Raw genomic sequence first — 13,347 nt, 5'->3', positions numbered from 1 at the left:
TAACCTTTTTTGTAAGGTTATAAAAAGTTATCATGGATTTTTTTCGTTTGCTATTGGAGCAATTGGTTAAGCAAAAATTATATTTGTTGTAGTTTCCATTCATCTCTATAGAAGTTATGACTTTCTGCTTCTGAGAACCCTGGAAATTTGAAAAGGGTGCTAGTTTAATGCAAGTTAAATGCATTGCATTGTGGGAGATAGCACTTAGCACAGTGTGCTATGGTTGTGTATTGGCTGGTAGTAGCTGAAATGTAGAATTCCATGCATAAATTAAATCTGCTGCACAGTAGTACATAGTATATGCTATAAAATAGTATGCATGCATAGTATACTATTTTTTCAAAACATAGTCTATTCTTAGTCCATTAGGTGCTAATATGTAATGTATTGATGCTTGCTTTACAGATCCTACGTTCTGATAACACCGCAACTATCAGTAACAGATCACAGAATTTGTTGATCCTTTTGTGTTATCTAGAACAGAGCACAAATATAAAGTGACACAACAGCTGCTTTTTATATACGATGTGTTTGTGTAAGAGGAGTATATGCCATGTGCCAAGCAGTAAAGAGTGCATTTGGCTGGGCTGTTACAAACAGCTTTAATGTTCATGTGTTCAATGTGCGAGGTCTCAGCCTGTCAGCCACCAGCACAACAGGAACTCATATGTTTATGTGCCAGATTGGTAGTAAACTCTCTCCCTCACTCCCCCCTTCAACTCATTCTCCCTCTCTCTGTCATTTTTCTTTACTCTCTTTTTCCTCACACTGTCTCAGATTGCAAATTCAACTGCCATAAACGATGTGCACCCAAAGTGCCAAACAACTGCCTTGGAGAGGTGTCAAGAAACGGAGGCAAGTCTAACTTTAGTGACTCCATGCGATTCAATGATCAACACTGCAATTTGATGACAAAAACAACCATATTTATCCAACTGAACCTTAAACGCCTTGTGAACATCATACTTCATTCGTAGCATAATGTGCTCAGATGACAAAACTGGGGTAATGTTGTACGACTAAATTGGTTTGTTTATATCACTTATAATAGTTAAGCAAAAATTGATATTCTCAATCATTTATATTATTTGTTATAATACCAGAGCAATAAAAATGGAATTTATTTCTGTACATTAACAGTAAGCATAAAATCTGATGCAAAAGCTAAAGAGCATAATGTTATACCTGCAATGGGGACCCTATTATAATATTCCCTATTTATATTATATATTCTAATATAATATTACTAACAGTACTTTTCTGAATGGAAATTTGAACCTGTTCATTTTCAAGTTCTGCTTTCTATGGTTGGTGGTGTTAAACTGACAGCTTTTTACACACATTATGCATCACGTGACTTACTTTGTCTTGGTTTGCTTTCCTGATCGTTCCAATCCTTTTCTTATCATGGCTCATAGATCTGTTGAGTCCTGGTGCTGAATCAGATGTGGTCATGGAAGAGGGTTGTGATGACCATGACGGGGACAGACATAGTCCGCTTATCGATGACATGGAAGAGTCTCTGGTTGTAGACCCCGCTGCTCTTTTGGAAGCTGGGCATGGTGAGCTGGGAGATTTCCAAGACCAAGACCCAGATGAATCCAACAGAATCATCAGGTAGCTCCTCATCACTTCTAGAAGCATTATAAACGAAACCAACATCACAAATAGTTGACGTTTGTCCAAAAATACATAATCACCCACTTGTCTCAGTGACAGTCAGTGATTGCATAGAAAAACTATTGAATGCAAAATAAAGAAATAAATATCTGCAAATACTACTGTTCTGCTACTTCTGTTTAAAGGTTTGGGATCAGTAAGATTCTTAAATCTTAAATTATTTTAAAAGAAGTCTCTTATGCTCACCAAGGCTGCTTTTATTTGATCAAGAATACAGTGAAAACGGCAACATTGAAAAATATTATTACAATTTAAAATGTATGAAAACAGATGTGCTGGTTAATATTTCTATGGAAACCTTTTTTTTCTACCCAGGATTATTTGATGAATAGAAATGAATGATAAAACAGCATTTATTTCAAACAGAAATCTATTCTAAATGTCTTTACTGTCACTTTTGATCAATTTAATGCTTCCTTGCGCAATAAAAGTGTTAATTTCTTAAATAAAAACATTTTCCTGACCCCAAAATTTTGAGTAGTAGTGTAACTATTACAGCATAACAGACATATAAAATTAAAATACTTAACATTAAATACATAAATACATTCTCAAACAGGAAAAATATAACAACAGTAATTAAAAACTGAATTTACTATCAGCCTTGCTGTGTTCTATGTAACAATTTGAGTTAAAACATGTTGTTGATGTTTGTCTGTTTGAAGTCAAGTACAAAATAAAAAATGAGCTAAACAGTATGAGTATTCTAATGCTATGAAAATAGTTTTTGACCTGCTATTGACATGTTCTAGAAGGTTTTGACCTGTCACTATGTTTGTAAGCCCTTCCACCAGCAACAACATCCCACTTATGCGGGTGGTTCAGTCTGTCAAACACACCAAGAGGAAAAGCAGCAATGTTATGAAAGAAGGCTGGCTTGTGCATTTCACCAGCAAAGACACATTGGTAAGTGCTCTGGGTTTCCATTTTAAACCTTATGAATTAATAGGTGAATTGCCAAGTGAACTTTTCATCCTGTATATGATCATTTCTTTTAACTGTTGTTTTTTTTCCCCACACTAGCGTAAGAGACATTACTGGCGACTTGACAGCAAGTGTATTACCCTGTTCCAGAATGACACTGGGAGCAAATACTATAAGGTAGCTTCAAGTAAAAAAATTAAGTCTGACACTTGAAACGCACATTAACAAATTAATCTAGGAAGTATCTAGAGGGCTTTCAGCATTTTCTTTGATAATGTCGATAGTTTGTCTTGATAGGTTTCATGGATTACTGCACACATCAGATCCACACGCATGTCTCTGCAATATCATTGAGGTTTCAGCTTTCAGTTAAGACCTCTTAACCTTCTCCAACAGGAAATTCCTCTATCTGAGGTACTGTCTCTGGAACCAGCGAAAACATTCAACCTTCTGCCTGAGGGTGCCAACCCACATTGCTTTGAGATTGCCACAGCATCTCTGGTGTACTATGTGGGAGAAAACCTGGCTCGAGCCGAAAGGGGAACACCGGGCTACGGAAGCAGCGTGCTTATTAGCGGTGTGGGACAGGACGTAGCCCGCATGTGGGAGATGGCCATCCAGCATGCACTTATGCCTGTCATCGCCAAGGGCATATCTCACGGCAGCCATCACAGCCACCACAGTATGAACTTCATGGTGAAACATTTAGGGGCTTATGCGAAGACCCTTAGAATGTTTCTAGGGGGGAAACACAACAAATACAGACATGCAGCGTAGTTGTAATATTACATTGTGTGCAAATATGTACTGCCTTTGATAAATACCTTGTTGATCATCATTCAAGTACATTCTATACATATGCAGGTGTGTAGCATGAATGCAATTTACGTCCGGCATGCTGGCATTGCTATGAGACATGCGATATCAACTGTACCGCAGTTCTTACAGTAGGCCATTTTACACCTACTGTGTCATCTTGCATATTGAGATTTTTTTTTTCCATGTACTGCTTTTGGCATATTGTAGTAGGGAAGTATCTGGACACAGGCTTTTGTGATAAATGATAGCTATAAAATCACATCCAGACATTTTGGAGAATACATTATATATGGCCATTTATTATACTCAATAAGAAAAATGAGCACCTTAAATGTGTTTATGATGATCAACTTGACAAAAATAAAATAATTTATAGGTACTTGCAATGATATATAGTATTCTAACAGTAAAAAGGTGTACTTGACAACCCCAGTGTTATTGTAGTGTTATTTATATACTATTATGGCATTTAATCATATTTTGAATTAGATTTTATTTTAATATTTTCAGTTTTTAAATTCAAGTGTATTAATGGTTCTATGCACTTTTGTCATTTTTATTATTTTAGTAATAGTAATTTTAGTTCTTCAACTTAAACCTATTTTATTTCAGTTATCTGCAAAGGCAGCATTTCTAATTTTAATTTCTAAGTTTTTCATCTAATACTTATATTTCATTTTTCAGCTTTATTTTAATTAATGAAAAGATTTTTAATTGTTTTAATTTTAGTTAACAATAATAAAACTGGTGGGCCACCTCAGAGCAGTATTGTGCAGGTTAAATTTTACATTTGCTTTTGAATCTTCTTTGAGATGATTTTGAGAAACTCTTGTAATGTGATATGTATTGTCATGCTTTTTTTTCTTCTTTTTTTTTTGTTCAGGTAGATTAATTTAGGAAAGATGTAAATCTGAGGATATGGCATTCAATACAAGAGAGACATAATGCGATTATTTGTTTGTTTGTTTTTCATACCAACAGAAGAGGTCTCCATTAGCATCTCTGTATCCAACTGTCAGATTCAAGAGAATGTGGTAAGCTCTTCTTTTTTTTTTTTGTTCAGGTAGATTAATTTAGGAAAGATGTAAATCTGAGGATATGGCATTCAATACAAGAGAGACATAATGCCATTATTTGTTTGTTTGTTTTTCATACCAACAGAAGAGGTCTCCATTAGCATCTCTGTATCCAACTGTCAGATTCAAGAGAATGTGGTAAGCTTTTTCTTATATTTGAGACACACATATATATCATATTCTTTCTGCATCATGCTTTGTTTTCATGTGCAAGAGCTCAATGTTCCTGTCGGCTTGCCTATACCTGCAACCTTGAGTTCCAGTGTGATATAAACACACAATGCCTCTATTGGAGATTATTTTTGATTACCTGCTCGGCCATGGGGTTGCCATGGTTACGCGAGTCTTTCTGACACAGTCCTAGTGAGATGTGGAAATAGCTCTTTAGGCTCCTGGTCTGTATTCAGCCATTGCTACATTACAAAATAAGAAAAGACTAGATCAGAAGAAATCTGATGTATCAAGCAGTGCTTCTGAGCTTTGGGAACAGCCCATTTTGGCACATACACTTACATTTTGTTTCTGTTTTTCTTACAGGATATTAGCACAGTGTATCAGATTTTCCCTGATGAAGTACTTGGCTCTGGGCAATTTGGCATTGTCTATGGAGGTAATGTACCAGTCTATTTAGATGGAGTTCTCTGACATGAGCACCCGGGGAGGAAATGTTTTGGAATCTGTATAATAGGACAATACTTATAATTACTGCATATTTTACTGTATTTAAATTTTTTAAATATTTAAATACAGCACAAGGCTTTTTTTGTTTTTTACAAATTGTAAGTGGTAAAATTAATGTGTAATGAGGGTAAACATTGTAATAGACATTTACATATAACCATACTTTACATCCAATAAATGGATGAAAAAAATACACACATCACAATATAAATCATCATTTCTGATATAACACAGGAAAACACAGGAAAACAGGCAGAGATGTTGCCATCAAGATCATAGATAAACTGCGATTTCCCACCAAACAGGAAAGTCAGCTGCGTAATGAAGTTGCCATTCTCCAAGTAAATACACAAATAACACACACACACAATAGAAAAATTGCTAAATGTAATGGACTAATATTGATGTAATACACACACACACACACATATATAAGAGTATGGATTTATGAATTATTTAATTGTTATATTCAATACATATTTAATCCATGTTTGTCCATAAAAATGTTTTAGATTAAACATCAATATTACAATATTGACAATTTTAATAATAAATATTAATATTAATATAAATGTTGTATCTGTCTTATGTAGAACCTCCACCATCCCGGCATTGTCAACCTTGAGTGCATGTTTGAGACACCAGAGCGTGTCTTTGTTGTCATGGAAAAGCTCCATGGCGACATGTTGGAGATGATACTGTCAAGTGAGAAGGGGAGGCTGCCAGAACGCATCACCAAGTTTCTCGTTATGCAGGTTCGTCTCACAGGAACTGTGTTTCACACACTCTTGACTCTAGCGCAACAATGGCAGAATCAGTACACACGATCCCATATAAATATTTAAAGCAAAAATAAATGGTAAAGCTGGACATTTGCTTTTGCATTTTTATTTACAATGTTTTATACCGCATTATAATAATAACGCTGTTCCACTCTTTTCCTAGATTCTCATCGCTCTCCGTCACCTTCACTTCAAAAACATTGTTCACTGTGACCTCAAGCCTGAGAATGTTTTGTTAGCCTCCGCTGACTCTTTTCCACAAGTGAGTAAAATCCGAACAGAACGAGGAGCGACAACAAAAGAAAGGAAATATCTGAATGAAGCGAGGCCACACCGAAATTAACATAAATGGATCTGTTTTTGTAAATTGGCAAGAATAAAAGATGGTAATTATAGCGTTCTCATGGTGCGTTCGAGGCACAGGGTTGTGTGTCTCTACATTCTAATGAAAGATTTCTAAATTATCCTCCCATTGTTTCTTCTGTCTACTGCACGAGCTTGTCTCTGGAGGCTCTCGAGCAGAAAGATGACTCACTGTTTGAGCGCAGGCAAACATTTTGGAAGAATACTAAACAAATCACTGTGTGTCATTTACAAATATTTTGCAAAGGTGGAAGCAGAACTAAAGCTGTCAACATCTGAGCTCAGTTCTCGTGTCCTCAGGTGCTTGTCGCTGTGCACAAATGTTTTAAAGGTGGAAAGTGTAGATCAGCAGGAGATGCATTGTAACCGCATCCAACTGGGTGATAATTTCACTTGACTTTCGTTCAGACTGTGACAACTGATCATTACGGCGTCTGTGGTGTTAAAAGCTAGCGCGAGAACAAAAGGATGTTATTTTTTTGGTCTTTTGTGCATCTCAGTCCTAGTCGAGTAAAATAGCCAATTCCTTCCAGTGTCTGCTTATTGTGAAGCTCATTATTCTTTGGTTTGTCTTGCAGGTAAAGCTGTGTGATTTCGGTTTTGCACGTATTATTGGTGAGAAGTCTTTTAGGCGTTCGGTGGTAGGCACCCCGGCATACCTCGCCCCGGAAGTGCTTCGGAACAAGGGCTACAACCGCTCGCTAGACATGTGGTCGGTGGGTGTCATCGTCTATGTCAGTCTCAGTGGAACCTTCCCCTTTAATGAAGATGAAGACATTCATGACCAAATCCAGAATGCTGCTTTCATGTACCCACCAAACCCCTGGAAAACAGTGACCCCACAGGGTGAGTTCTGGGTAGAACGGATAGTATATGGCACAACCATCAATGAATGTGGAATGAAGAAGGTAAAGTTGTGTTTAAAGGGACTGTTCACTCCAAAATGAAAATTCCTTCATCATTTAATTGCCCTCATGCCTTCCCAAACCTGTGTAAGTTTCTGTTTTTCTGTGGAAAACACAATGATTTATTCTGAAAAGAGAGAGACACATCTCCTTCACGAGTCTAGTGTTGTTCTGGACCCCCGTGACTTTAATTATACAGTATAGACAAAAACAGTTGATCATTTTTTTAAGAATATTGTATTTTGTGTTCCACAGAAGAAAGAAAGTCGTACATCTTTTGCTGAGGTGAATGAATTTTTTATTTTTAGGTGAACTGTCCCTTTAACAACAAAACATTGTCTCTAAATCAGATTTTGTAGTAAATAGATTGAAAAGGTTGTGAAATACTGAGATAACTATTTAAACCAAGTCAGAAGCTAGCTGTATTAACCTCTCTAAGCTGGAAACGATTTAGAGTCCAATACGTGTGTTAATCCTCACAATATAAGCATTAATCAAGGCACAAAGCTATTTTGCCAATCCAACCTCACATGGTCAGCTGTATGCAAATAATCTTATTAGACTAGTTTTTATGAATTCACTTTCATTAGCTCACGTATGAATAGGATCTCATTGCACAAGAAATGTTATTTCTAGCCAGCCTGCTACTGATATCCATCTAGTTATGTGACGTTAAACTCTATTTTGAAGTCATACTTCAGCTTGATGTTTCTACTAAAGCTTCAGTTGTACTAATTATCGCCGCCCTGTGACTGTACACATAGATGACCTCAACTCACCCAAATCTTTTCTGTTTGGCTCATGGTTCATGATCTAGGAATATATGATCAAAGTAAAGGCTTAGGTCTAGGACAGGTAATATTTGCATTTAAGTCATATGCAATCTGCATGAATAGAATTGACCTTCATCTCATTACCTTAACTAGATTTTTGATGCCCTTACCTTTGACCCTGTTTATTCACTAATGCCCTCCTTCTTCCTCATTAAAATAGCAAGAGAACCAAAGACCACACTTTACTTACTTAAGAACACAGGCAATTGGAACAAATTATTCACATGGATTTTTATTTATTTATATAGTTTGGTCGGTATCAAGTATGGCTATTTTAACAATTACTTTATTTTTAAAACTGTTTTAATTGAATTTGTTCCTTTTTACTGTGAAGTGAAAATATTTAAGAGCCATAACAAAGAGTATCTGCTTCATAAAACAAGTTGCAAAACATGGAGAATTTTTTTTAATAACATTTATATTTTAGGGATTTTCTCTGTAAAAATATTTTTAATTATAATATAATAATAAATACTTGAAATAATAAAAAATTAAAAAATAACAGAATATAAAATTTATTATTTTTTCAAAATATAAATTTACTATTTTTTCAAAATAAAAAATAAAAAAGTATTTGTTTTTCAAAAACGTGTAGTAACATTAATTGACTACCCATCTACTCAACTGATGGTAAACTGTGTAGATGTGGGAGAGAGAGACGTGAAAGAGGGGGAAAGGGAAAAGAAAAGATGAAGAGAAGAGAGAGCAAAGGTTAAAGAAAGAGATTGGTGAGAGCGTGCTCAATTTTTGTTACGACCCATTCATGTGAATAATGCCAAACGATCCCTTAGACTAAGCGCGGAGGCCTCAAGGTTAAGAAATTTGGAGTGTCTCTGAAATTTGTGACCCCTGAAATAATATTAACATGATGTTGGTTTTGCTCATTATTCCTCTGGACACAAAATCCTTCAGGTTTTCCACCACAGCCTGGTCACTGACAGCCTGTTTTGTTGTTACAGCAATTGACCTCATTAATAACCTGCTGCAAGTCAAAATGAGGAAGCGCTACAGCGTGGACAAGTCTCTCAGCCATCCCTGGTTACAGGTTAGAAGATAATGACTTTTATACGCCCTGTGTAAAAAAAATAAATTAAAAAAAAAGCTATGATATGCACACAAAAAAACGTTCTGTTTCCCTCCACAGTCACATTAGGCAACTGAAATAGGGGCGCAGTTACCCCCCATGTCTGTGTTAGAGAATATTAACATCTTAACAGGGCAAGAATAATGTTCAATGGCAGTCACAGGTCATCTTAATTGATCATTTCTACCATGCATAGATGAGCATGTGATAGATATTTGCACATAGTAGGAAACTTGCAAAAGAAGTTTAAAGATTTATATGCCATTTATTTATAATTAGAAAAATATTTTATTGTTATTTATGTTCTGTAATTTTTTTTTCATAATGTCACATCTTTGCTTCCGGCCATCTAACTTGTCACATTCATTTCTGCCATTTCTACTCTGCTTTTACATTTTTAAACAAAGCTTTGAAAGTAAATTAAACAAGTAAATAAATATACATACAACAGGGAACTGAATGTAATGTTTTCAGACACTTAATTGCATGTTAATATAGTTCAAAAATTATATTAAATGCAATTAGCTAAACATTAGAGTGCTTTTTTGACTCACTTTAGTAGGACTTAAGTACATCTCAATATGCAATTTCATAATTACTTAAATTGTCTTTGAAATATGATTAAAGTGTACTGTCAAATGTACTGACAAGCATTTATGGTAAAATAAAATATACTAATAATGTCATTTCTATTGAAACTTGCATGTCAAGTATTTAAATACATTTGTAACTGCACATTTGTCATTTAAGTTGCTATTTAAAATATATTAAATAAAACATGTAATATTAAATAACACACTACAGTTAAAATGATAATCAAGTACTTTACATTTGCTTTAGTATGTTAGTCAACACATAAAACAAATGTACTTCTTCAAAGTATGAAAATAGATTATTAAAACAATTATTTAAAATGTAATTTAAGTAAAAAATTTACTTTGTGTGTTAAAAACAGTGATGAAAGTTACCAAATTATCTGCAAGTACAGTTTTTTTTTATAACAAGGGTAGATATAAATAGATAGTGTTTTATTGATTGATTTATTTTTTTAACCGTGTGAAATATTGTGGATCCCTAAAGCTATATCTTTATGACAGGACTACCAGATGTGGCTGGACCTGCGGACTCTGGAGTGCAAAATGCAGGAGCGATATATCACCCACGAAAGCGATGATTTGCGCTGGGAGCATTTTGCAGAACAAAATGGCCTTCAGTACCCAGCCCACTTAATCAACCCTCATGCCGATGTCCGTGAAGAGGCGGAGTCTGACGAGCTTGTGATGGGCATGCTCAGCGACAGAGTCAGTGTTCTGTAAATTGCTGCCTACCCCTTTAAGGGCACAACAATGGAACTCAAGCCAACTGTATACTGCGAAATCACTTTAGCCAACTGTAAATGCCTTGACAATTTCTAAAAAAGTACTGCACAATTCCATTTAACAGTACACCACAGAACAAGCACAAATTTCACTATACACACAGTGCCTAAGCCACAAAAGCCAATCTAGCCAAACATACAAAAACAATCATACTATATAATAACACATAAAATCTAACAAAAAACTGCACTTAAACTACTATAAACAAACATAACTTACATGCTCCTTTTGTTCTTAAGGAATTTGGAGCTTAACCTGAGAATAAAATTATGTATTAGTATTAGTATTATTTTTGCAATTAACTGGCATGACACAGTCGAAAACACTGTATCAACAGTATATGTTTGTATAACTCACAAAAGAAGTCATAATGTATAAGAAACACATTATAAATTAACTTATAAAGTCTTTTATTAACAAAATTATTCTGCTAAGAAATACCACCACAAAGATTTTGTGGTAACTTGTTGCATCAACGATAACTTGACAAATGTATAGCGGAGAGTATTTATAGCTTTTGTGGTTTTGTGTTTATGTGCTTATGTGCTTATGAATGTAGTGTGTGTGTGTGTGTGTGTGTGTGTCTGTTGGGGTGTGTGAGTACTTTGGGGGTTGGTTATGTTAGTGAAACATTAGACTGTCTTTGCGCGACATTTGTCTTATCGTAACCTAGGTTGTAACCTGTATTGGCTATAGGCTACACATAGGCTATCCAGCTCATCTCTAAATGTATTTTGTCAAGAAAACGCAAAATGCGCTTTTCTTCCATTTCTCTAACTTCTGCCTGTTTAATTAGAACATGTCCCATTCTAAAACAGCAGTCGGTCTTTATGAATCATTTACACAGCGCCATCAGCCTATTCCTGGACAAGAGCTGACGAGCTCAGACTGAAAGAAAGGGAAGAATCTTACAGATGGGCTGTCTATCGAGTTACGCATGATTTGAGTCTGTTTTTTTCTCTCTCTCATCCAAACTCCTCCCCACAATAGATGGAGAATAGAGCCAATAGTGCAGGTGTTACACGACCAAAAGGAATATGAACTGTATATGACTCATATCTCATTTAAAAACACAAAACCGACAAATTCGATTGAAAACATGGATTACAAAAACAGAATATATTGTGAAGTATCTACTAAAAATGATATCAACAGCATTAAAAATAAAAACCTACAGTGTAAAATCAAATAGGTTAGGGAATGACATGGGCGAGATTCCTCACAGAATTAGTATTTTCATAATTTTATAAATTATTCTGATCAACCAGATCAGTTTAAGCCTGTCATATTGATGGCGAAATAATTTTTCATAATAATAAAAACAAATGTATCTATTAGGTATTCATTTCAAATAAAACGCCTAACATTTTAAGTCTTAAAATGTTTCAGTAAAAGTATGTCCACAGTCGGAAGAGATTTAATTACTGTCTTTTAAAATAAACTAGTGAAGAACTTTTATGCTTTTAAGAATAAAAACAATTAAGAAAAATACATTAACAGCGTTAAAATATTGAATATCTCTGCGTTTCCTACAAGAAGGGGCAATAATCAAGTAATATAAAAGCAATAAATGTAGTAAATTATGCCTTAGTAGATTTCTTATTAACACATTTGTCTTTTTTTCCTCCCATATATGATGTATCTGCTGGAGTTGCACATGTTTTCTGGGGAATGTGTACTCGGAAAATAGTATGCAAATGAAGAATCACAGCTTTGACAGTGAGTAACCATATGTTCTGCAATTGCATATTTAAAAAGAAAAAAAAAGGAGACAGAGATATATCCTGAAAGGATTGTTGCCGTAGTAACTCCGTTTTTCTTTATCCTGGCTTCGTTGGCACAGACAATTTCACCAAAAGGAAAACAAATATAATCGTTTCGCACGTCTGAATTATTTGCTTCTGTCAGACAAAACACGCAAATATTTTCCCCGCTTGCGTGTTGAGCAGCAAACATGAAACCAGACGGTGCAAAAAAATTGCCGAATAAATGACTTTTCAGTTCACGAGTCAATTATGTTGCTTCCTCTCTTTGTAAAGCATAGGCTACTTTTTTAAGTCTAAATCTTATTTTAAAAAGCCGCCATTCTGTTATTATTTATTGGTGAAATTATTTAGGCCTAATAGACTAATATTTCTTTTTAGTTTGAAATCGACTTATGTAATCATCAATATTTTAGTTAGCCTATCTATGACTGTATAATGCATGATATCTTGTACCTTGAATCAGACATGTCTCGCTACTGGACTGACTTAAACGACCCTTCAGATTAAATGTTGATTATGTGAAAACAGGTCAGTGTTGCGCGTGACGTGCACGTGGTGCAGTTAGTTGTGAGCTATAGGCGCGCGACAGCTTCATCAAGCCCCAGTTATCATCTGAGGAAATTAAACGAACATCTTAGAAAAATGTGTTTTGCTTTTATATTCAAGTTGATATCAAATTCTGCCAGCTTGAAAAACATCATGATGCTTACTGAGATGTAGAGACCGGTCTGATAATATAAACAAAAGACTATGTCGGTCTTATCATAGAATGGATCGAAGAATAGCTTTAAACTCAATCAAAACTTTGCTAACTTGAACACTAAAATACAATTGACCTAATCAAAAATAAGAATAAAATATACATGATATGAATAATAAAATAAGTTATGACCATATTTAATACAATAAGTAACTAATATAATGCTTAGTTTTATCCTCATTTAAATAAAATAAATGTTTATGATAATGTACAGATATATATATAACCATGACCAATTAAATGGGTTCAAGACATTTTAAATGCAGTTTTTAATCTCATTATAACAATGATTAAA

General features: G+C 34.8%; 1 protein-coding gene across 1 annotated transcript in view; it reads left to right on the top strand.

Moving 5' to 3' along the window:
- The window catches only part of LOC107582329 (serine/threonine-protein kinase D1-like), a 33,803-nt gene extending 23,022 nt beyond the window's left edge, over nt 1-10,781 (top strand). Inside the window, exons 6-18 of the mRNA XM_016268124.1 lie at nt 778-855; nt 1,419-1,617; nt 2,463-2,586; nt 2,704-2,781; nt 3,001-3,286; nt 4,405-4,457; nt 5,037-5,109; nt 5,415-5,521; nt 5,774-5,935; nt 6,126-6,224; nt 6,904-7,171; nt 9,023-9,108; nt 10,245-10,781. Coding sequence (XP_016123610.1) covers nt 778-855; nt 1,419-1,617; nt 2,463-2,586; nt 2,704-2,781; nt 3,001-3,286; nt 4,405-4,457; nt 5,037-5,109; nt 5,415-5,521; nt 5,774-5,935; nt 6,126-6,224; nt 6,904-7,171; nt 9,023-9,108; nt 10,245-10,463 — 1,832 coding nt within the window. The 3' untranslated portion in view covers nt 10,464-10,781. The remainder of the gene's footprint in view (nt 1-777; nt 856-1,418; nt 1,618-2,462; nt 2,587-2,703; nt 2,782-3,000; nt 3,287-4,404; nt 4,458-5,036; nt 5,110-5,414; nt 5,522-5,773; nt 5,936-6,125; nt 6,225-6,903; nt 7,172-9,022; nt 9,109-10,244) is intronic.
- Nucleotides 10,782-13,347: the final 2,566 nt, after the last annotated feature.

Source organism: Sinocyclocheilus grahami, unplaced genomic scaffold, assembly GCF_001515645.1.
Source record: "Sinocyclocheilus grahami isolate Dianchi unplaced genomic scaffold, SAMN03320097.WGS_v1.1 scaffold4.1, whole genome shotgun sequence".
NCBI lineage: Eukaryota > Metazoa > Chordata > Actinopteri > Cypriniformes > Cyprinidae > Sinocyclocheilus > Sinocyclocheilus grahami.
The sequence above is the reverse complement of the archived record's forward strand: the minus strand, read 5'-3'. Positions and strand labels throughout refer to the sequence as shown.